This window comes from Centropristis striata, chromosome 1, assembly GCF_030273125.1.
Source record: "Centropristis striata isolate RG_2023a ecotype Rhode Island chromosome 1, C.striata_1.0, whole genome shotgun sequence".
NCBI lineage: Eukaryota > Metazoa > Chordata > Actinopteri > Perciformes > Serranidae > Centropristis > Centropristis striata.
In genome coordinates, this window is record NC_081517.1 from 17,491,598 (window position 1) to 17,516,974 (window position 25,377).

General features: G+C 37.6%; 2 protein-coding genes across 3 annotated transcripts; both read right to left on the reverse strand.

The window, feature by feature from the left end:
- Window positions 1-1,395: 1,395 nt before the first annotated feature.
- On the reverse strand, window positions 1,396-11,712 carry LOC131967143 (beta-1,3-galactosyltransferase 2-like). 2 transcript variants are annotated; one of them, XM_059328624.1, is made up of 2 exons: window positions 11,611-11,712; window positions 1,396-5,735 (listed from the first exon to the last, which is right to left on the reverse strand). In XM_059328624.1, exon 2 carries the CDS (start codon window positions 5,728-5,730, stop codon window positions 4,756-4,758), a length of 975 nt encoding a protein of 324 aa, XP_059184607.1. In that variant the 5' UTR covers window positions 5,731-5,735; window positions 11,611-11,712; the 3' UTR covers window positions 1,396-4,755. The 2 variants fall into 2 exon arrangements, with proteins under 2 accessions (XP_059184607.1, XP_059184615.1); XM_059328632.1 differs by lacking the exon at window positions 11,611-11,712 and adding an exon at window positions 7,329-7,419.
- Window positions 11,713-16,358: 4,646 nt separating this feature from the next.
- Window positions 16,359-19,794, reverse strand: LOC131973110 (beta-1,3-galactosyltransferase 2-like). The gene is made up of 2 exons (XM_059334968.1): window positions 19,751-19,794; window positions 16,359-17,783 (listed from the first exon to the last, which is right to left on the reverse strand). The coding sequence occupies exons 1-2, from the start codon at window positions 19,792-19,794 to the stop codon at window positions 16,646-16,648; spliced, it is 1,182 nt and encodes a 393-aa protein (XP_059190951.1). The 3' UTR covers window positions 16,359-16,645.
- Between the last annotated feature and the right edge of the window lie 5,583 nt (window positions 19,795-25,377).

The window sequence follows — 25,377 nt, forward strand, 5'->3', positions numbered from 1 at the left end:
ATTTTGATGCTGATACTTTTCTACTTTTACTTAAGTAAGTTTTGAAGGGATAAATAAAGTACTATCGATGCTGATTGCTAAGAGTTGGATGTTGGGCAATTTGAGTAATCAGCATAATTAACAAATATTCTGGTAAAAAATAAAGATGAAATAATATGCTGTTGCCTTTGGTTTGCGAGATCTCAACTAGATATTTGAACAGCTGGAGAAAGGAAAGACACACGATGCTTCTTTCAGAAAGAGAGCTGCAGTTTCAGACCCCTTATTCTTTCGCGACAGCACCACCTATTATACTATAATATAATATAATAGCCATAATAACAACAATAATATATGGATATAAATATGGATACATTGTGTTAATGTATGGTTATATTTACGATTAAATGCAGTGATGTATCATTTTATTTATGTAAGTATTAGTAAGTTGGTAGTTCAATATATCGTTATTTATTATTAGCATAATTACAACATATTCTGGTAAAATAAAGATGAAATAATAATTGTGGCCTTCGGTCTGTGAGATCTCAACTAGATATTTGAACAGTTGGAGAAAGGGAAGACACAAGATGTTTCTTTCAGACAATAACACTTTTTTTTCAACTTTATTGAAAGTTCCAATACAAACAAGGAATTCAGTCATACCAGTTCACATTGTGCAATAGTAACATGGTACCAGCATAGTTACATATGATAGTAAAATAAGTGCCAAAGGGGAAAAAAGAAAAGGAAACAGAAAAGCAAAAATAAAATGTAAAAAAAATACTTTACAACCTTACACAAAAAATGAAAGTTCTAGTTATAACTGTTGTAATAGGTTACATTTTGAAAATATAGGCTATGCATGGATATTCATTATAGATATATTTCTTATTAGTAACTTAAGAGACATAGGCCTACATTTATGGATGTGAAATTTCCCTTATAAAATATAGAGGTTGACAATGATGCAAAGTTTCTTTTCTTTGAATTCAAAATAAGTAATAATGTTTTTTCCTATGGTTTTTTCCCTCAATCAGACAATAACGCTTTTATTAATACACCATCACCACCACCACGTCACCTCCATGTCACCAATCTAGCGTTTCCTCTTTGAGAGACTTCTTTAAAATTTAAAATGTAACTCAGCATTATGCCTATACTTATAGAGAATATAAAATAACAAAATGGAGGTGACATACACTTTATTCCGCTCGCCGATGACAGTTTATCAAAACACTAACGGACATTTCTTCAAAATAAGAAGAAAGGGGACTTAATAGGTGCGTTTCCGCTATAATCTAATACCCGGAATGAGGCGGGTCTTCCTTGCCGAAATGCCCCTAATTTTTATTTATTTATTATATTTTATTGGTGAAATGACGTAAAAAAACAAGGTGACATGAGGGACAAATACACTACACCATGGGGACCACAAGTAAAGACAGCAGACATACAGCGCAGACAACAACAAGCTCTGCAGCACTGAAGGAGTCCCATATCTCCCCATCCTCTCATTTAACCCAACCATGAATAAATATTGTCATTGAATAAAATAATTCAGCAACATGTTCACTGCTCTGACTTATTAAATTAGAACTAATCAGAAGTTTATAAATTGACCACATTTTAACTAATAAGTGCTACACTTCTTGTTACTAAATGTATTTATGAATTTATGGAAGTGATTCACATTGTAAATAATTGGTGGCCATTATTATAAAACAGTCCAATTAAAACTTTCCCGAATATATTTAATTAACCCTAACACACTGAGTGAGTCAAATATGGGACATTTTTTTGTCTGCATTTTCCTTTAATCTCTGAACACTAAACTGAGTAATCCCAATTAGTGTCAAATGTAACTTCAGTTTTACAAATATTAGATAACAGATATCCACACAAGGATCTAAATCATAAACATTTTAATGATGGACACATCATTATTACAGTTTTTCTCAATTGCTAAAAAACTAATTCCTGTTGTGTGAATCAATTGCTCAGTTGTCTAAACTCATTCTCTGAATTGAACATCCTTTTGACAAAACCATAAACTATCTTCATCTAGTAAAACACTATTTGCAGATCTCAGTCATTCCTTTTGCAAAACTCTAAACACAATTCTTCATAAGACACAGCTGTCACTGTGATGCACTTGTGATATATAATGGTAACAACAGGTGACAAAACATGAACACAAATCAAACACATGGGTCAGTGAACACAACAATTCAAAAAAGATCACACTTGTTTCTCTTCATGTCGAGACAACATGCAAGCTCATGACAACAATGGATCAAAGACACAGAGGACGAGAGGAGGGAGAGACAAAGAGTGGCAATATCTGATAAAATTCGGGCTACCATCATTGACCATGTACTGGTACATGGCATGACCATGAGGGAGGCAAAAAGTTGTTTTTTTATTTTGTTTTTTTACCTTTTACAGTACATTGTGGGTTGTACACTTTTATTTGTATTTGTTTCACATTACCTAATATGTTTCAATGCAGATTACTGTAGATGCTTAATCCACTGAGTTGTGCAATCTTTTTTTTTATTTTATTTTTTTACTTTTGAGATGCAAAATGCATGTGCTGTACTTTAATGTGACCAATAAACATTTCTCCATGAGCTACATGCCTTGAACACTGTGTTTTCAATGTTTTTGGTGTAGTGTGTAATGACTGCTCAGCAGTTTTTATATTTTGACCAATTAGTTCAAGATCTGACAACATTGTTTGGTTTTGAGAACAGGTAAAACTATTTTGAGGCTATGGGATGGTTTTGCTAAAAGAGGTTTTGTGAATGTAGTGTGATAAAAGAGTTTTGTGTTTAGAATTCTGAGAAAAGGACAGGAGGATTCGAAAAATGCGTTTTAGCAATTGAGAAAAACTGTAAAACAAACTCTGTGAGAGATCCTGATTCAGTTGTAACCTTGATGTGCAGTTAGCCTGCTCTCTTCTGGACTGAGGAGGAACTACAGCTGTACAGAGGCTCGATTCAGCAGCTGACTCATCTAAAGAATTAAACTAGTTTAATTTTGAAAATTAAAATCTTTTTTTACAGCATAAAATATAACAGATATTGTCTTGGCTGTTACACTGTCAACTCTTTAAGTAACATATTGAATACAGTCATACAGTGAATTACTGTGTGTTTTTGCAATATTCTGTCTCAAAAAGACACCATGATTGAAAACTTATGGAAATGCAGCACTCTGCAGAGAAAACATTGAAAATATAATGATGGTTCCTGATAATTCCCATTAAACTGAGCTTTAAGTATTAATTAAATCATGATAAACCTGATAACCCTCAACATTTAGCTACTGGCTCTCTGCTCCTCTGCCAGTAACTCGTCATCTGTTGGATGCTTGTCATGGTCTGTGGGAGATTAAAAATAAGATTCCATTATAAATCCGACAATGAGGAAATTCAACCTCTGCATCTAACCCATCCTTTTTGACACATCAGTGAACACACCATGCATAGGAGCAGTTTCATACACTGAAGAAGACACAAACTATTTTCCTCTGTTAACATTGGTGAAATACGCAATTATTACAAATAATACGCAACATATTACAAAAATATGCGAAGTATTACAAAAGTATCAATTAATATAACACACACTGATAAAACAATACACAAGTCACACTTTTATTGACACACACCCAAAAAAAAACAACAGAAACATTTTATTAAAATACCAGCTTTACAGTATGATGTAATCTTTGCTGTTTAATGCAGTGTCCACACATACAGTCATGGAAAAAATAAGTAGACCACCCTTTTTTGTCCAATTTCTTGTTCATTTTAATGCCAGATATAACGAAAGGTTTTCTTGATAATAATCAAAATCATTATCACGAAATCCATGGAAAATGTCTAGATATCAGCTCTTAAATTAAACTCTTATGAGCTATTTTTGTTGTTGTTATCATTACATTTGTCCAAACAAATATACCTTTAGTTGTACCAGGCATTAAAAAAGACAAGAAAATGAAGAAAACAATGGTCTAATTATTTTCCATGACTGTATAAGTTTACAGTGACAACAACTAAGATGAACTTTTTTCTCTTTTTGGTGGTGCTTTTGATTCTCTTTTAAAAAATTCAGACTGTTATCTGTGTCAGTTTGAATTAAAAGATATCCTAAACAGGAGACCATAAATATTTGAATGATGGAGACATCATTTTAAAAGCAAACTCCCTGAGAGATCCCGATTGTTCGAAACTGTTTCACAATTTATATTGTGTTTTTGTGCATACTTTACTGACAATTTACAATCTGTCAAATTACCACAACACCACATGGTAAACCTGAGGTCCCAGGCCTGATGGTAATCCAATTAATTTTGAATTAAAAAAAAGAAGTACTTATATCAAAAACAAGATATCAAAAAAGTTGGCCCATGGCTCACTTTAAAATTCCACTCCCCAAAAAGCCACAGGGCTGTATGAGGTTATATATGTTGCTTAAGCAAAGAGTTAAACCTGTCGAAGGAAATCTACATTATTATTGAGAATAAAATTACGGCTACAGTGTTTTGATGTAGATGTTCTTATCTGTGTGAGAGCTGATACAGCTAAGATCATTATTACAGCTCAGCAGCTGAGATTTACTTTTGATGACAGGAAGGTTTGTGGTCCAAACCTGTTAGGTCTTTTAAGCAAAGGACATTTTTTTCTGTCAAACACTGAAGCAAAGTATTTCCATTTTTGTCTGCAGACAGAAAACACATATGTTTCATTTTGTAAGCACCTGGTAACCCTCAACATTTAGCTCCTGGCTCGCTGCTCCTCTGCCAGTAACTCGTCATCAGTTGGATGCTCGTCGTTGTCGAAGCGATCACTTTTGAAAGGCTGCAGCTGCTGAGAGGATGAGTTGGGATGACAAGAAACATCGTCTTTTCAGGAGGGTCGGTGGGGGAAATGGACAGGCGTTTTAGGCACATACTCAGGTAGGCGTCTTCTATAAAGATAGGTTTAATCTGAGGAGAAACTGTCAGGATCTTTGCAGGCAGGTCCAGGGACATAACGTAGGCAAAGCCCAGAGGATATGGAGGGTACTCTGACTCAGCAATCACATCTCTCGGCATGTAGAACTTGTCAAATGGGTTCCTTAGAACTGGGCTGTGCCACCACACCAAACCTGTCATGTAGTTCTGTTTGGGCGTTGTGGGATTCAGCAACAGTTTAACCAAATTCTGGACATGCAGAAACACATCAGAGTCAATTTTTATGACATAGGAAGCTTTGCCACAGTTTGCAGCCAGCCACTCCACCATCATCATAGTCTTGATGGTCAGGTTGCGGTAGCTGTCCTGGAAGTTAGCCTGGATCATGTCATGGTACTCAAGGTTCTCCACTTGGAGCTTCAACTGCTGCTGATCAGCATGAGCTCCCCCAGGTAGGCCCAGTACGAAGACAGTCTCAACCAGCTTACCCAGAACCAGCTTCTCACTTCCCCATGTCTTCCGGATGATGTCCCGAGCTTTCACATTATGGGGTGCAACCGGAACCATCAGAACCAGGAAAGGAGTCGTGGACTTACACGTTGGTGTGTCGTCCATGATGAACTTGTAGTTTCGTGGATAGGCCACATGATACGGCCCAGGATCCTCCCATTGTACTTCAGTTTCCCTGCTCATCGAGTCCCAGTCTCTGTTGAGGTAGATGAAGAGGAGTGTCGCTGCTACCAGGATGCAAAAAAAGATGATTTTGAAGCATCTCTTGCGGTTCTCCATTGAAACTACAGAGAGAAGAGACTCTTGTTATTATATGATAGCAGAACCTTTCTTAACAAATTTAACTTAACAACTTTTTTTTGGGGGGGGGGGGGGGGGTCAATGTCAAAATCAATGTCAAAGTCAAAACACAAACCCTAAGAAACAGCCGCAGACCAAAACAATATACTATTACATGATCAGTGATGTCTTTGTCTTTGTATGTCTTGGTTCTTCAGTTACCGCCACAACTTCAATTTCAGTGATACTGGACACAATGCTGGACATTTCTACTAGGGTTGGACACTGGAAAGTTGGAAACTTTCCATGGGAATTAACAGGAATTCAATAAAAATTGAAAGTTGGCCCTTAACAGGGAACTTAAATATAGTTGGGGAAAATGTTTTTTAGCCTAATCTTGACTAAAACAACCAGATTTCATGCAAGTAGACTTGATCTGTTCCTCAGTCACATCCACACTGCTTCCTGCAGGGCTGCTGAGGCCACGCCCCCTACATGCACTGTGCAGTCCTACATCACATGTTCAATTGGGACTTTTTGGGGGATTTTTACTTAATTTTTGAATGACTGGGGTCAGAGGGGATGAGTAATATTTAAGTCAAAATTCAAGTTTTTGTTTTTTTATGAAAGATTGATTGTTCAATAAAATAATTAAAACTTGACAAAGTTCTACTTACAAATAAATCTGTTTAAATGTCATGGGGTTTTTTTAAATTTCCAAAATTCCCCAGCTTTACTTTCTGTAAATTTTCCAGACCTTTGCAAACCTAATTGCTACTCAACCATAAATCAGATTCGTATTGTCTCTTTGGGTGTGGCAACAAATGGATGCTTGATCATAGCCTTGATTGTTTGTACTAATGCACATATTATCTTTAACTGCTTCTCTGAGCCCAGGGCACCACCACAGCTACGCCTTTAGCAAATGAGGACATTGTTACATCAATACACAACCACAAATCTGATAAATGTTGTTCCTTTGAGTGTGCCTACTTATAACTTTGATTGTTTGTACTAATGCAGAAATGATCATGTCTGCGTTTGGGTCGCTGGAGCTGTTCCCAGACACCCTGAACAGGTGTCCAGACCTGCTTTCAGTCACATCTACAGGCAATTAAGAGTCACCAATTCAACCTAAGCTGACTATAAGCTACTATAATATGTTATTCTGAAATGGACCATTCTGCTTAATACGTTGCCTTCTTTCTAACACAAACTTTTGTTCTTGTAGCTAACTACCACCAGATGCAAACAGTCTGTCTCTATCTTGCTGTATGTTTGTTTTAAGGTTTCAAGGATTCATTAAATATTCAGAGCTATATCCTCAGACCGCCAGCCCTAACCACTACTGGTGCTACAAATTAAAAATGTATGTCAGAAATAATTTTTAAAATAAGAGTGTATCCAGATACATTTCAAACAATCAGTGAGGGAAATATACTCACCATCATATCAACCCAGTTTTAACATATCTTAGCAATATCCTTCTGAGAATGATCACACTTTAATTCCAAATCTGTGAAGTACACTTCTCTGTCAACAATATTTACATCCATTCAGCCTGAAGAAAAGAAAGTAAAACGGTGCCATACCGTTACCTTTAAGTTAAGGAAGTAGCTCTGTCCTGTAGCCGACAACTCTTCACTTCACTTTCACTTTGTCTTTTGGGTTCACTCTCTAATTTCATAACTCACTGCACTTCATCTGTGTTAATGTGACACTAGCACGAGCTAAGCACTCCACTGCAGAGGCTCTACCTGCAAACACACAACAGCCGTAGTTTCAGTGTCCCCTCAGCCCTCCCACTCCACCACGTGATGACTGCATGCAAGCTTGAAGTTGAGACACAAGAGTTGACAAATTAGAGACATAGAAAATAAAAGGTAAAAGGAGTAAAAAAGTTTTTTTAAAGTGAAGAAGTAAAAAGAGTAGTAAGAGAGAAAGCATTACATAAAAGCAAATCTATAAAAGTGTTTTTTAATAAGTGATTTAAAAGCAGTTACTGACGCTGCCTGCCTTATCTCTCCTTATATCCTGACAGTAGTACATGAGACACATGAAAATCAGGTTTCTTTGCCTCCTCCTTGTGTTCCTAAGGGCATATGCAAAATACCACTTTGAATGAATGAAAACAACCAATCAGGGACAGGAGTCTCTAACAGTGTAATGACACGTTGTCACAACCCTTAGTGTGTGATATAGACACACAGACACCCTATAGAGTGTGTATGCGAGACTTTCCATTGACTGCAATTTAAACCCAATGTTGGCCCTTAGAGTTACAGATGTAATACAGAGAGCTTTGACGTGTGTGTGAAGGTGTTTGTGTCGCGAGTGAAACCATGGGTGCATCCCATGTTCTTTAATTGCATCACTTGAATTTTTTTGCAAATGAGGCGAGGAGAGAGGAAAAGTTTTAGAAACACATGAAACGTCTTTTCTCTGAAGCGTCACGTGAAGCGTCACGTGAAGCGACGTCCATTTCTAATGACGGATCACAGCTGGATCAGCTGTCAGTCGGCTTAACAAACACCTGAACATTAATAACAACCTGCATTGTGTATTTACAGGTGCATCTCAATACATTAGAATATGATGGAAAAGTCCATTTCCAGTAGTTCAAGTCAAATAGCCCCAACCAAGTATTGAGTCATAAAGATGGACATACTTTTCAGAGGCCAAAATTTCCATATTAAACACTTTTTAAAATTAGTCTTTTCTAATATTACATTTTTTTTTTGAGACAATGAATTGTAGGTCTTCATTAAATGTAAGCCATAATCATAATTAGAAGAATTTTTTAAAAAATAAGACATGAAATGTTTCATTTTGTGTGTAATGGATCTATATAATGTTATTTCCACTTTTGAATTGAATTACTGACATAATAAACTTTTTATGATATTCTAATTTATTGAGATGCACCTGGATACTGTGGGCTGTATCCTGCTCAGGTCCACAGGAATGCAAAAATATGATTTATTCATTATTTACATGTGTTTATAGGCTATCTTGATTATAAATGCATTATTTAATATCCCAGAACATGATTGTGTTAGATGTTAGATGTTTTAGGGAAAATGTAAATGTTGTAACTGGTATTCAATCCCACACTCAGGAATGATCAGCCTCACATGGGACTGAATAAAAATGACAAATTATGTAAAAGTTTTTCTTGCTGACAGACTCTCTTATTTTTTACTTGAAGTCTGAATGGGGGAAATAATAGATCATGACAGGAAAAAAGTGCCTGGAACAATTTTTCTTTTAATTTATTATAAATGTAGAAATATATTTGTGGTGTATTTGTTGTTCAGACCCACAATAAAACTGCTTTTTAACTAGAAGAATGAAAAATAAAATAAAAAATAAAACTTGTGAGTGACAGACTTGTGATGTATAAGATCAGTCCGACCAGTCTATAACCGATATCCAGTAAATCTGCTCGACTGCCTTCCATCATCAGTCTTTTTCTGTCTACTTGTCTTTATCTGTGTTCACTGCTGTTGGCAAAGGAGGGATGGGATGTTTTTGTCATTGTTGGTGGTTGTATGTCAGCCATTGTATATGCAGAACTCCCCCTGAAGCCATGCTCTAAAACTTGACTGACTGCATATCTGGGTGAGGGGGCTGCTCCCCACTGACAACTACTAATTTATTCAGTTTTCTAGTCTCACATGATACCACTGTCTTTATTGTAGCCTTAAAACAGAGTCTGAAACCTGACAAGGACACCAGCATCTTGTCGTAAAAGAGGTTCATGTGTTCACCTCATAGGTTTGTAAGAGACCCCCCTTTAATACAATGGGGTTTTTTTACATGCTGGGAATTCTGAACAGGTCTTTCTGGTTTTCTGTTAAGTTGTCGTGTTGCTGGGCTTCTCTGTCTGTGAATGACTTATCTGTTATTATATAAATAATACCAGTGGTGGAATGTAACAAAGTACATTTACTCAAGTACTGTACTTAAGTACAATTTTGAGGTACATGTACTTTACTTGAGTATTTCCATTTTATGTGACTTTATACTTCTACTCCACAGTATTTAGAGGCAAATATTGGACTTTTTACTCCACTACATTTAGCTGACAGATTTAGTTACTTTTCAGGTCGAGATTTAACATGAAATCATGATCAATTTTAAGTGATTAGACATTTTATTAAATTAAACCACATAACAGTATATTTAGCGGTTAAAATGAGCCCTGTCTTGACAAAATAAACCATTGCTTTGATAATTGCATCAAAAACAACAATTTAATAATATATTTGACAACCTGAGTGGGTCCATTCTGCATAATGAGTACTTTTACTTTTAGTACTTCAAGTACATTTTGATGCTGATATTTTTGTACTTTTACTCAAGTAATGTTTTGAATGCAGGACCTTTACTTGTACTGGCGTAATCTCACATTGTAGTATTAGTACTTTTACTTAAGTAAGGGATCTGAAAACTTGTTCAACCACTGAATAATACCAAATGGAAGGGTTACCACTTCAATGCAGAATTAAAACCAAAAATGTCAACAAAACTGAAGACAGTGGCCCAAGCTGCACACAACACAGCATGATTTATAACAATGTCATCAGCAGTGTTGGCAAGATAATCTGCTAAATGCAGGCTACTTAAAGTATTAAGAGCGTTTTAATGTCAATGATGAGCCAATTACTTTGTATACTAGTGGGTGGGTATTTCTGGTTGCATCATATTATATTTTTAAGGTTTATGGTTGATTTGAAGCTTTTGTTAAAATAATTTGAATATTATACTTGTTGAAAATGAAATGTTACTGTCTTCCTCTCTTTTTCCTCTTTGTGATTTTTCTCCCAACAGTCATCACAGGTCACTATGCATGCGTAATTCACTAAACCTTGATAATGTCTATCTCTATGCATTTATATTAATCAGGTAATATGATTTTGATACATTGATTGTATTTGTGTGTTAATATTGATGTAGAAAACTATAATTACTTTAATTACATATATTCCATTTGCTTAAACTAATTAAGATTCTATAATCACAAAAAATAGTATTGTCTGTCTTATATTTTTTAAACTTTAAAAGAACATGTAGATATTGAAGAATAGTTGGACTCTTGTTATATTTCTGTAGAACAAGGCAGTATGTTCGTCATAACAAGTTTGTTAGCAGGTCACAAGGCCTTGTCCAGGGGCAGCATTGATTGTGTTGCCCAGGTGGCCTGACGTGTGACGGTATGAAAGAAGACTGGCGAATCAGCGGAGGGGGAAGGCGGGACTTCCTGGAAGAAATCTACCTTCATGATATAATTAAACTATGTTAGTGTGAAACTGGGTTTTTTTGCAGGAGTAGAGATGAGGTTTTCAGACTTCATGACCTGAAACCTGTCTGTGTGTATCAGGGACAGTTAAACTGATTCCTAAAGTGAATCCCAGAGCTCTGTAATTCACATTTCTTGACGTATTGTAATAAAACTATGTTAAACTGAGAACTCGGACGTCTCCAGCTCATCCTTTCCCCATCAAAGACTGCGCAGAAATAATTGGTGAGGTATTTTCCTGTTGGTGTCAGATAATTAAATTTTCAAGGTTTACTCGTGCAATTTTTCTAACACTTTACAGTCTATTATTGGCTTGTAACAAAAGTAACTGTGCGCATGTCTTGTTTTTATATTTTTTACCTGCTATATCTTTAAGTTGTCCCACTGATGTCTACTATCTGCCAGGAAAGATAAACCATTTGTCCAGAAGGGACCACGATGTATTTGGGGAAAAAACTTTCACCCTGGAGAGTTAAATAAAAATCTGATATTTTCCTTAAAATTTGCAAATTCGTCAAAGTCACAGTGCAACTCGGTGCAAACATTTCCCCCCTGCCTGGTTGGCTGCCTTCACGTACCTTTAATGTTCTTATTTCCTTATTTAAAAGCACGTCCGCTCTCCGGTATCTCTTCCCCACTGACCATATTAACGCTGGTATGATACTGGGCGGAAGTTTTGGTGTTAACAGACACAAACTCCACGGATCTTGACGTAAACTGAGCAGACAGTTCACCGCCCACAATCCACACCGAGCTGCTGCACTTCCTTGTTCCCCTCGCTAATAGGAGCGGTTAGTTGCTAGCAGAAATCTTTCCTCATTTAACCCAACCGTGAATTCTTAAAGCTATAACCAAAAAGGGCTTCCTGGCAGAAAGCTGACCTGCCGTGAAAGCCGTTCCCCTATCTGTACCTGCCCGCGTGTTAATCATGAACCAGGTAGCCTGCATAAACTCTTGGAAACCTGATGAATCTCTAATACAGCGTCAGTGGTGGAAGTATAAGCTTTCACATCAGTAAAAACCAGTGTTAAATACCCTGTTAGAAAGTGCATTCAAACTTTATTGATACAGTCTAGTATTCTTCCTACAGGGAACTTATATTTTTTTGTTGAGTTTGGCGCCCCCATGTGGGCAACAGCTAGTGTTTCTATGAGCACCGGACTGCGGTTCGAAAACCTCTAATTTTATTGCAGCAGGGTCTGACACTCTGCTCCGCTCAGTCCCGGCTCCGGTTCTTGAGTAGATCCCGTCCTTCCAGCGGGCCCCGTAAAACGGCGCGGGCCTCCAGCTGTGTATTGTCGGTGTTGGCTCACAGGAAACTGGCGAAGCAGCGGTGCGAAGCTCTGCTGCTGGCCGGGGGAGAAGCTGCTGCTGCCAGGCACGGACTCCTCCACCTGCCGGAAAGGTGGCAGTGTGACATTTGGTTATAGGTCACACGGAAGCATCAGTAATAAGTTGCAGAAGGCCTCTTTCACAATAGTTCATGTTGTTGTAATAATAATAATAATAATAATAATAATAATAATAATAATAATAATAACTTTATTTATATAGCATATTTTAAAAACAGCAGTATAGGCCTACCAAGTGCCTCGACAGAGAGCAGTTACTTACAAAGACAATGATGCCATAAGGCTAAAAACAATTCTTACATTAAAAGAAAAACAATAAGGGACAGAGCAGGAACAATCACAAGACATTAATAATAATAATAATATTAACTTGAATCTAAAAGTAGTATGAGTGTACATGCATTTATTGAAATATGATGAAATGAATGATAACATTGTAAATAATTGGCCATTCACATAAAGAAGTCAAATTAAAACTCAAACCAAATATATCAATAAATAATAAAACAGTTTTCTAATCCCAAACACTTGCATCTACAGATTATCAATCAATCAGTCAATCAATCAATCAATCAGACTTTATTTGTACAGCACTTTTTATACAAGAGAAAGTGCTTCACATAAAAAGGAGAAAATCATAATAATAATAATAATAATAATAATAAAACATAGAAATGTAGACAAAGACTTCTTAGCAAGTATAAAAATGTAAAACAAAACTTAACACTTTATTTTTTTAAAGGAAATTCTCAGGATGAGATACAGCAGTTTACATGTGACAATCCCAAAATGAATAACAAAAAAAAGTTTGCTTACAGCTACCTGTGGACTGTCTGGTGTAATTCAGACATTAAGAATGAAGATACACTGACAACATTATCTAGAAAGAACAGTGATGCAGTCAAACGTCACAAAATAAGATACGTTGTCTTGAACACACTGATCTTGAACACAACCTGATATCCTGTCACTGAGCTTGACTGACTGCATATCTGGGTGAGGGGGCTGCTCCCCATTGACAACTACTGATATATTCAGTTTTCTAGTCTCACATGATACCACTGTCTTTATTGTAGCCTTAAAACAGAGTCTGAAACCTGACAAGGACACCAGCATCTTGTCGTAAAAGAGGTTCATGTGTTCACCTCATAGGTTTGTAAGAGACCCCCCTTTAATACAATGGATTTTATATGATGGGAATTCTGAACAGGTCTTTCTGGTTTTCTGTTAAGTTGTTGTGTCGCTGGGCTTCTCTGTCTGTGAATGATTTATCTGTTATTATATAAATAATAGCAAATGGAATGGTTACCACTTCAATGCAGAATTAAAGCCAAAAATGTCAACAAAAGTGTAGACAGTGGCCCAAGCTGCACACAACACAGCATGATTTATAACAATGTCATCAGCAGTGTTGGCAACATAATCTGCTAAATGCAGGCTACTTAAAGTATAAAAAGGGGTCACTCTGAGATAAATATATATCCTGTCTGTGGATGTCACAAATAACAGAGTTGAAACTGAGCACCCTGATTCAAATATATACCTGATTAAAATGTAATGTTGTTTGCTGGGTGCTAAATAAAGAGTTTTTAATTTTCTCATGAATCGCTTTGCCTGTCTATTACATACAAATTGTGTTGCATCACCATAAATGTAGCCTAGACATGACATAAAAGCAGTGGTGGAAAAGTATTCAGATCCATTACTTAAGTAAAAGTACCACACTGTGAAATTGCTCCACTACAAGTAAGGGTAGAAGAGGGCAAGCAACAAGTAAATAAAAACAATGCAGTTATAATCAAGCTTTGCAAATGTTGTATGAGAAAAGGAAAGAATGAGAAGAAGATGCATTTAGCATGTTAGAGGATACACACAGTGGTGGAAGAAGTATTCAGATCTGTTACTTCAGTAAAAGTTAAAGTCCTGCATTCAAAACCTTACTTAAGTAAAAGTACATAAGTATCAGCATCAAAAAGTACTTAAAGTATCAAAAGTATAAGTGCTCATTATGCAGAATGGCCCCACTCAGATTGTTTTATATATTCTAAATATTTTATTAGATATGTGTATTGATGCTTTAATGTAATCAGTGTTTTAATTTTGTAAAGACAGGTAAACGTAGTGGAGTAAAAAGTACAATATTTGCCTCAAAACTGTAGTGGAGTAGTCGTATAAAGTTACATTAAATGGAAATACTCAAGTAAAGTACAAGTACCTCAAAATTGTACTTAAGTACAAAACTTGAGTAAATGTAATTTGTTACATTCCACCACTGGTATTATTTATATAATAACAGATAGGTCATTCACAGACAGAGAAGCCCAGCGACACGACAACTTAACAGAAAACCAGAAAGACCTTTTCAGAATTCCCAGCACAAGTTATCTATGACAAAGTGTGTTCAGCTGTAACGACTATGTGCTCATCAACACAAGGACAGTCACACAAGTAATAGTTGCCATTCCTCTGGCACAAGGACAGATTTTACATTTCACTGTTGAGAAAGGGTGCTACAAAAAACAAAAGATCCCTCAATCACAATTCCCAAAGGAGAAACCAAAAGTGCTGTACTGTACTCTATTGCCTCTAGCTGCCTTGTGATGCACACAAACCTCGAGGTGCTTTAGATGAGGTTTTCCAAGTGTCCAACTAAGTCCAACAGTCCCCAGTGAGAGTTTGATCCCTTCATCTATAGAGCACACAAGATAACTGCTATCTGCTGTACAGTGACACTTACAGTGAATGTATAGTAAATGTGTTGAAATCTATTCAGACGGAAAGTCAGGCTATTTTTTGATGTTTCATGGTGATTTTCAAAGCAGTCATATGACCTCTGATGTCATGCTATCTGAATGAGCTGATAACAGGCAATTTAAGGCAAAAACCAAATAGTTTTTCTCATGTAGTACAAATTTGCTATTTCCACCTACTGTATTTGAATATTTGTGCATACTGGGATCCCTAAACAGGCTTGAATGACATAAACTGGGTATCAGTAGAAAGCTGAGACTCTTATGGATTAAATGAGTCATGTGGGAAGATGTTAGTCATCAGTGGTAGCCACTTCATTGCAGTAAGGGCATTTCTCGATTCTCAACCTCACTGTATAAAATTAGCTGCTGTGACCTCTAGGATAATCACAGCCTCCTGTATATTGACAATAAGGGTTTCTCAGCAGTTTGAAGAAAAGAAGTGCTTGTCATCCAAATCGCTGAAAATAAAGAAATCTCTTAAATGACCAAAGTTTTTGAACTCAAATCACAGGATGGATTCTTCCATGTTGTTCCAAAGGTCTTGGTGTATTGATGTTTTATTCTGGAGGGGCTCTTGACCATTTTGATCCAATCTCAATATGAATAAAATTGCATTATTCAGCACCAATGTGTGTGTAAAAATGGTATCAACCCCAAAATTGCTGCAACAACTTATGGGTCATAGTTGAACATGGAAAGGGACTTCGAATGGGCACATTTCAATGGTATGACCCCTTTTACACCTTAGTAGGTTTAAATAAATATATTATTTATTAATTAATTAATTTCTTTGACCTGAACAACTTGACACAGTGTTGAGTTGCATCTCAAATGAATGCTCAGGGTCCCAGCTTCCAGATGATGTGGCATCATCGTTGTCCTGCTATCCTCCCCCAAACATCCAATGCCCACAACCCCCAATTTAAAAAAAGGATTTTAAATGGCAAGAGGTTAATAGTTGCATACTTATTTTAAAACTACACCTGTTGCATTACATTCAAGTGGTCCCTCTTTCCTTCCTTCCTTCCTTCTTTCTTTCTTTTTTTTTTTTTAATTGCACATTTATACAGCATTACTGCTCCCTGCAGTTAGTGGAAAAGTGTCACAATGCTTGAGGCATGCATGACAGCCTTTGTAAACCTACAGGTAAAACCAAGATGCTAAAGAACAAATAGTACATGACTTGCCGGGCACAAAGTCAATGCTATTGGCAGTGAAAAGATCCTCAGGGCACTTTTAATCCCATGCACATATTTACATTTCCACTGTCGGGAAGAATAAACATCTCCTCATAGTCATTCTTTTCAATTCTTTTTTGGCAACCCAACAAAGGAGTTTTAAATCCACACGAAAGGTAAAAAGGTCATGTCTTGATCATTCAGTTGTTCAGACTCCTTCGTTCTGCTCATCTGTTCTGCTCAGTACAGTAGAAATCCATAAATATATTAACATTAATTTCCCCTGCAAGTCAATCCCCTCAATCCAAGTACTTTTTCAGTCAAGCTGTATTAGCCTTCTTCCTTACAAGGTGGTTCAGGCTTCTTCAAGTCTGTCCAGTATTCCAGTAACTGTTTTGGAGACCCAAGAATGAAGGTGATGACCTTGGAGTATTCACAGCGGTTATATCTTTTGTTATAGGCTCTGAACTGGGAGGGATTTGGTGGCGATTTGGGTGCCAGACCAAGCTTTTTCATGCACATTCCAACATAGGCATCCTCTATTCTGAAGGGCTTGATTGATTTGGAGACCTCCACAAATCTTTCTGGAAGATCATTGGAGAAGATATACCCCATGCCCAGAGTGTAGGTCGGGTACTTGGGATCGGGGTACATCTCCACTGGGACGTACCACTTGGAGTTCTTTGAACGGACCACCGGCCGGTTCCACATCAGCATCCCTGTCAGGTAGTTCAGCTTGGGGGTGTCTGGCTTCTGTAGCATGATCATTAAATTGTCGATGTTCAGGAACATGTCTGAGTCGATCTTCATGGCGTACGCTGCTCCAGGGCAGCGTGTGGCCAGCCAGTCCATGATCACCATTGTTTTGGTAGTTAGATTAAGGTAAGTGTCAATGAAGTCACTCTGGATCAAGTCCTGGTGCTGTAGATTCTCCTGTTTCAGCTGCTCCTGCACCTGCTTCACATCGGCTCCTCCAGAGAGACCCAGCATGAACAGAGTTAGCACCACCTCGCCCTGAACTAGACTGTCTTTGCCCCATGTCTGACGGATGGCGTCTCGAGCTGCCACGTTTCTTGGTGCCACTGGAACCATTAGGACTAGGAAAGGGGTTTTGGTGTTGCATGCATCTTTATGATCCATAATAAAGTGGTAGTTGCGTGGGTAGGCATGGTGAAACTGCATACCTGTAGGACGCACAGTTGGCGGAACAGTAGGTGGTAAAGTTGGGTGCTTTGTGGTTTTATATATTTCATTTGGTTTGGCTCTGGGTTTCGGATAGGCACCATAAGAAGGAGGTAGATTTGTTTGATTGAATAACCTTTGGTAGTAAACGTGGAATGGAAACTTCTCCCACAATGACATAGAGCTGCTTGTCATACAAAAGATGAAGAAAAAAAACAGACAAAACAGGAGCAGGAACCGGAAGCGGGAGTGCTTCTTCTGACACCACAGGCTCTCTGTAAATTGTCTAAAAAGACGAGAAAAGTAAAATTAAAATTTGTGGGAACTCATTGGGAGAACAGAAAGTATACACTTGTCATGGACTCACTGATTTAACTGTGGGCTACAACAGTTTTTGTTTGCATTTTGGAAATTAGCACCATTATTATCATGTCGAATTAGGCATTAGCAGTCTCTGTTTGCAGTGCATATCTGTACTGACAATTATCACTGGAGTATTTTGATGCTGAAGAAGACTTACAAACATGCTGATTCTCAGGCAACTTCTGGAGTTTTAAGGACACAACGTCTGAAACAGTTAACACTTTTTCCTAATGATGTGATTTGATTTGATTATGAAAAAGTAAATTTAAAATGGTTCGACACTTTTTTATTAAATCTCATAAAGTTAAAATCAGCCCTATCTTCATTGAATTAAAACGCTCCTCACATAAATGCATCAATACAAATAATGTAAAATTATATTTAGAATATAACTATCTGAGTGGGGCCAACAAGTAGTTTTACTTTTACTTTAAGAACATTTTGATGCTGATACTTTTGTACATTTACTTAACTTTTACCATAGGTTAAGTTTTGACTGCATGACTTTTTAATAATATAGTTTGTAGATCTATTTTTTGTGTAATATGTGTCAGTATGTGCATGCAGGAGATGCATCAACCTGTGGCTTGGGGGGCCCTCAAGGTCTGGGACCCCAAAAGCATTGTTATTCTGTCTGATTTTTAGTGACTATTTGTCATGTGACCCTTCGTCTCAATAAAATCAAATAGCTTCACAGAGTGAATAATGCAGAATTTCATGTTTTGAACAGTAGCCTATCTAGTTATTTCAAAAGGTTTATTTTTGGCGAAGTTTTAAATGTAGAATAAAGAGATTTTGACAGAAATGTCACAATTTTAAGCTTTGTTTTTGTTACTTTTTCTAACGTAAACTATCGTAATTGTGAGCCGTTCAAAGACCGTCAGGAAGTTCAAATTCTGCCGATAATGCCTGTAGAAGTACTTATAATAATGTTTATAATAATAATGTTATTATTATTATTATTATTATTATTATTATTATTATTATGAATAATAATAATAATAATAATAATGTTGTTATTGTTGTTGTTGTTGTTGTTGTTAATAACAATAATAATAACAATGTTATTATTATTATTATTATTATTATTATTATTCATAATAATAATAATAATAATAATAATAATAATAATGGTTGTCATTGTCTTGATTAGGTGTCTTGTATGATTTAACAACACCATACAACAAAGTAATTTGCAGTCACCTCTATTTAGTTTTGATACAGTGTGACTACTATGGGACACATTCAGACTGAGGGGAAGGAAAAGTAAGACTCTGTCAGGGACTCTCGGGGAACCAGCAAGCTTGGAAGCTTGAGAGTGTTTTTGTTTTTTGTCCAATTGGAGATAAAATAACTTGTTGACACCTCACAAGCAGAGAGACTCACGGGCGAAACATGAGCTGATGCCTGGCTGGGTGTGGTCTGTAAGTGACCCATCAATGATGTTCGCCGTGCGGATAATTCCTTATCTTTCTGTCCTCAACTCTCAGGCGTACCGGTAGCTGAATGATCCGGCGTACGTCTCTGTGCGTAAAATACGCACCTGTGGCTTGAACATATTTTCCATCCGTTTTTCTTATTAAAAAAATGGTCTTCAGCGCTGTTAATGTCTGCGTGGCTCTTTTTTATCTGACAACTAAATTCTACCCAGTACATTAAATAGCCTACCTGCTGCCTTACTTACAGTAAACTTACTTATTCAGCCGGTGAAAAGTGATCAATTTAAGCTCACCGCGGTAAAGTGTATTCATCCGAAGTGTTGTGGATACTGTTAAAAATGTGATATTTCCAATAAGTCTAAATCCATCTTAAAGCGTTAAAAGCGAGAGGGTAGTATCCGTGCGTTACATTCATTTTTAGACAAAAGTTTAAATTATTCGATGTGCTTACCTTTTCAGCCAATTCACACCTGAACCAGAGCCCTGATCCCCCATGACTGCCTGCTGCCTTCCTTATTTCCTTAATTCCTCCCTGTCGTCTTTACTTCCCTTCAATCATTATTTTTGATCATTTACGCATGACGATCTCGTTACTAAGGAGCCATAATGTTCCACGCGTCACGGTTTGTCCTTTGAATGATAGAAGAAGGGAGGTGACAGAGCGAGAGAGACTGGGATAGGAGGGGAAGGAGGCTGTGCCACAGCTTTGCACCCTCAGATGATACTTTGTCTTGTTCCTTTAGTTTATCAGAAGGAAGTATCAGAAGGAAGGAGACACATTCCTACTGATGCTGAACCGGTTTTCAGAAAGATGTTATCGTACAAAACTGCTGTCATAAACCCACTGGACGACTGCTCCCCTGTACGCAAACTGCACAATAAACCTGCAGTGTGGATGAATTTTTTTCAAATTGAATTTGACCATTTGGCACAGTTGCATGTCTTTATTTCGTCACCATGTCATCAGTTCAATAACAATAACTTTACTGCGTATGCTTATATCTGTTCTAGTTCAGTCATGTTACACACAGTGCCTTCACCTGTTATATCATGTTATACAAAGGTTATGAATCAGCAGTTATCAGGTGAATAACAGGCTTGCATCCTGGTTCACATCCTCTTGCAGGTGCCCATGGGCTTAACCGCCCTGCTGATACGCTATTGTGAGATAAAGAAAAGTATATTCTACACGGCATCCACACTCAGTGACTGTGAAAGCATGTAAGCCAGACCAGAATCCAGGAAGTTAATGGTCCTCGTCCTAACTCGCAGCTAAAAAGTTAGAATGCATTTTACCATTTTTTTTTTAATTAAGATTTTTTTTGTGTCATTTTGTGGCAACTGGCACCAGACTACTGTGAGAAAACCTCTGATTTTACTGCATGGTGTGAGTGGAGCAGGAGGGTGAAGCTCTGCAGCCAGCCACCAGGGGGCTTGACCTGCAGGAGCTTTCATGTCATTGTCCATTTTTGCATACAGCCTATAAACTAAGCCAATATAATGGCCCAGGCTCACTTAAGCCGAACTGAAGGTGCACCAGCTATTTTCATTTTAGCGCTCCTCCGAGAGTCGCTTTGATCACTTGATGTGAAATTCATGGTTAGTGCAAATTAGCAACTGTCGGCGTGTTAAGTCAAACTTAAAGGGTAAACATGGTCAACAATGTAACTGCGTAGCATCAGTTTGTAAGCATTTAGCTCAAATTGCCTATATGCCTATAAGTGCAGCCTACAGCAGTCATGTTCTATCATACTTTTTATTGCACTTAACTTGATTTTCACAGGGAAGTTCCCCTGTAAACACCAAACCTCTCAATAAATATATTGAGTAAAAACTGGCCTGACTTACAACAAGCCCTCATGTTCGGTATGGCCATTGCAAAACGAGTCATCCTAAGGGAGTGGAAGTCCGCTTCCCCTCCCTGCTTCAAGAGGTGGCTGAATGATATGGTTTCCTTCCTTATCTCGAGGAAGTTCGATTTTGTTCTCATGATCTGGTTTAAAAAGATCTGGGGCCCATTTATTGAATACATTAGAAAAGATAGACCTCAAACTGGGACCTGAACGCACTGCTTTCTTATTTTTATTTTATTAAGTAATTCTTTTTTTTTATTATATTATATTGTATATAAATATATGTTATATATATTATATATATTTTTTTCTTGATATGTATCTGGGTTATGAGACTTTGCTGTTCCCCTCTGGCTCAGGCCACCTGGACTCAATCTCTGGCCCTTTTCATATGAGCTGACAATTGGGGGCATTGTGTTGGACCGACATGTTTTTGTGCACGTTTTATTTTTACGTTAATGAGTAAGTGGTGGCTGGCTGTCTGTTCCTTCTGTTTTGTTTTATCTGTTTGTTTACTTTTATTTTATTTTATTTTTTTCTCTGTTGGTTTTTTTCTATGCTTCTTGTACTGTATGTGTCTCTATATATATGTGCCAAAACTTTGCATAAATAAAATTTACAAAAAAAAAAAAAAACTGTCCTGACTGAGTTTTATACCTCCAGTTCACAGTGATAAACGAATGACAGGTGTCTGAATATTGCTCAGTTTGTTTTGTGCAAGATGATATATAGTGGGGCGGATTAGCTCAATATTTTACAACAATCGTTCACTTTGTGATAAAAGCATGAAATTTGGTAGATGTGTTGGTGAATATGTTTCGAACAAATCTGGATATTGGGCCACCTCAAAAGCGCCCCCTAGTGGCCGTGGCAGGCATTTGTTATACGAATAAATCAATGATGAATAAAAACTGCCCTTTTAATAATACCAAGTGGTGATGAATTGTATATTTTTGGAAAGCCTGATTAGTCACCTTTATAACGAGGTACAGCTTGTAAGGATCGTGCATTCATGGAATGAGCAACGGGGCTAAACGTGTGGGTCGCACCCCCCAAAAATGTGCATCCCCTGTGGGGCGGATTAGCTCAATTAATCACAAGAATTGTTTATTTTGTGATAGAAGCACACAATTTGGTGTATGTGTTGGTGGATATGTTTCAAACAAATCTGTATATTAGGCCATCGCAAATTCCAAGATGGCGGCCATTTTTCAAGATGGCCGACACCTTAGTGGAGCAATTGAATGATATAATGGTTTATTTGGTGATACAAGCATACAAATTGGCATGAGCAGTATCTGTGGGTCACTTGAAAATAACCCACCCACAGTTACTTGAAATTCCAAGATGGCGGCCATTTTTCAAGATGGCCGACACCTTAGTGGAGCAATTGAATGATATAATGGTTTATTTGGTGATACAAGCATAAAAATTGGCATGAGCAGTCTTCATGGGTCACTTAACAAGAAAATTGTCCGAGACATTTGAAATTGTAAGATGGCGGCCATTTTTCAAGATGGCCGACACCTTAGTGGCGCAATTAAATTATATAATGGTTTATTTGGTGATACAAGCATAAAAATTGGCACGGGGTCACTTGACAATAAGCCACCCACAGTTACTTGGGTTGACAAAAAAACACTCCCAGCCACTTGAAATTTCTATTTTCAAGATGGCCGCCCCCTGGGTCTTCAAAAGATACATTTTCTCATAGAAATGTATTGGGTTTTAGATTATTCTGGAAAACAAGTTTTAACACATCAGAATACAGTTGTGTTGATTTGTTGATCATAGACAGATTAGACAAGACTGAGTATCTGCACTACCAGGGCACACTGGTGATATATGACTGCTGTTAAACTCAGAGTGGGGTTCAATGTCAGCCAATTGTAAAGTTGGTCAAAGAAGAGACAACTCTCTGAGTAGTTTGAGTTAACCGGGTGGTGTACAGATCGTACAGGGTAAAAATGGCATTGGATGAACGATCGGACTAAGTGTAGGGTTAAGGCATGAACTTAGTTGTATCCCATACATCAAAGTGCTTATTAAAAGGTGGTAAAAGGATAAACCCTCGGCCTCTGCCTTTGAATTTGCTGCAGACATTGCAGAAGCCATCATAACAGTTGAGAAAACATACAGCAGGACACCAAGATCATACTGGTTATAATTCCATTGCAAGAAATGTTCCATTAATTCATAAAATAAATGCTCTGCCTATCTTACGTAGTCCAACCCGACTAGATGAAGGTGATGGCATAGAAAGCACATTGACAAGAAACAGAGCAAAATATCATTCAAGCTGTAAACTTATGGTCAACAACACACTGGAAAGGGCACAAAAGAGAGCATCTACTGCTGCTAAAGACACTAAAAATACCAAAGATATCCATGTCAAGAGGTCAAGAAGATCCCAGACTTCTTATGAGGCTGGATATGTGTGGGGACAGGCATTGAAGAGACATCCACAAATGCCGAGCCCGTCCGACTGGGGATGGGTTAAACAGGACAAGGAGTGGAAAGTCTTCTGGACTCCGCTTCCACCTATTGCGGAGAGTTGTTGGGAGTTGACAAAATGTGGGTGCACCAAGGCAAGTCAAGGTTATTCCCTGTTGTCCTTTGTGTTTTCAAGTGTAGGCCTATGGCTCGGCTTCCCCTCGACACATTGGCGCATTATGTTCTATTTTGTCACCAGCCTATTACTGTGACATGTTCAGTTTTTACTTTGTAACATTGCTTTCACATTTTCAGTTTAGTTCCCTAGTATAGTTTCAGATACTGTTTGTCATGGTTCCGTGTCAGCCAGAGCTGCTGTTGCCTCTGGATCTGTCATTATTGCCATTCAGTATTAACCATTGCTCAATTATTATTTTGGAGCACTGTCCGTTCAGCACCACAACTGTGTTTCCCCACCCCTGAGTATTTATTTGGCATGTTTAATGGCAGTAGTAATGGTTAGTTATAAAAAAAAGTATTTTAAAAAAGTATTTAAAAAAGGCCTCATGGTAAGGGAGCCTGTGTACCTCGGTGAACCCGGAGAGCTACGCCGGTGGGAGGGAACTCCTGTCAGGAGCCCAATACATTTCTATGAGGAAATTCATAATTTAAAAGGTCCACATGACAGGCGGCAGTCATCCTGAAAAAAAGAATTGCCGCCTTGAAATTTCCAGTAGCTGTGGCTGGCTTATTGTCAAGTGACCCACAGATACTGCTCATGCCAGTTTTTATGCATATATCACCCAATAAACCATTGTATCACTTAACTGCTCCACTAAGGTGTCGGCCATCTTGAAAAATTTGCCGCTATCTTGGAATTTCAAGTAACTGTGCGTTGCTTATTGTCAAGTGACCCACAGATACTGCTCATGCCAATTTTTATGCTTGTATCACCGAATAAACCATTATATAATTTAATTGCGCCACTAAGGTGTCGGCCATCTTGAAAAATGGCCGCCATCTTACAATTTCAAATGTCTCGGACAATTTTCTTGTTAAGTGACCCATGAAAACTGCTCATGCCAATTTTTATGCTTGTATCACCAAATAAACCATTATATCATTCAATTGCTCCACTAAGGTGTCGGCCATCTTGAAAAATGGCCGCCATCTTGGAATTTCAAGTAACTGTGGGTGGGTTATTGTCAAGTGACCAACAGAGACTGCTCATGCCAATTTGTATGCTTGTATCACCAAATAAACCATTATATCACTTAACTGCTCCACTTGGGTGTCGGCCATCTTGAAAAATGGCCGCCATCTTAAAATTTTAAATGTCTCGGACAATTTTCTTGTCAAGTGACCCATGGAGAGTGTTCATGCCAATTTTCACGCTTGTATCATAAACTGAAAGATTATATCACTTAGCCGCTCTACTAACAGAAGAATACAAGCCAAAGAGGAGGCCGTAGCCTGTGAATGGGAATATCAAGACCTAATAAAATGTTATACAAAGTTAATGTTCTTTTCTATTAGACTGTAATAAAGCTATTGTCACTTTAACATGTCTCTAAATTATATTTGTGGTGCTGAAAACATGAAACAGCAGCTGTAGGGTAGGCAAAGCATTCCTCGCCAGTAACCACCGGCGGCCATTTTTAAAAATGGCCGCCACAGCCATCAGAATTTTTTTTTGCGATGGCCCAATATCCAGATTCATTAAACATGTATTCAGCAATGAGTGTACCAAATTTGATGCTTTTATCACAAAATGAACGATTGTTCAGCTAAT

Bases quoted from the DNA above. Each gene is read 5' to 3' on its own strand.
- LOC131967143 (XM_059328624.1), bottom strand. From the start codon at position 5,730: ATGGAGAACCGCAAGAGATGCTTCAAAATCATCTTTTTTTGCATCCTG.
- LOC131973110 (XM_059334968.1), bottom strand. From the start codon at position 19,794: ATGGGGGATCAGGGCTCTGGTTCAGGTGTGAATTGGCTGAAAAG. The intron at 17,784-19,750 runs GTAAGCACATCG...TCGTCTTTTTAG, and splicing joins GGTGTGAATTGGCTGAAAAG to ACAATTTACAGAGAGCCTGT.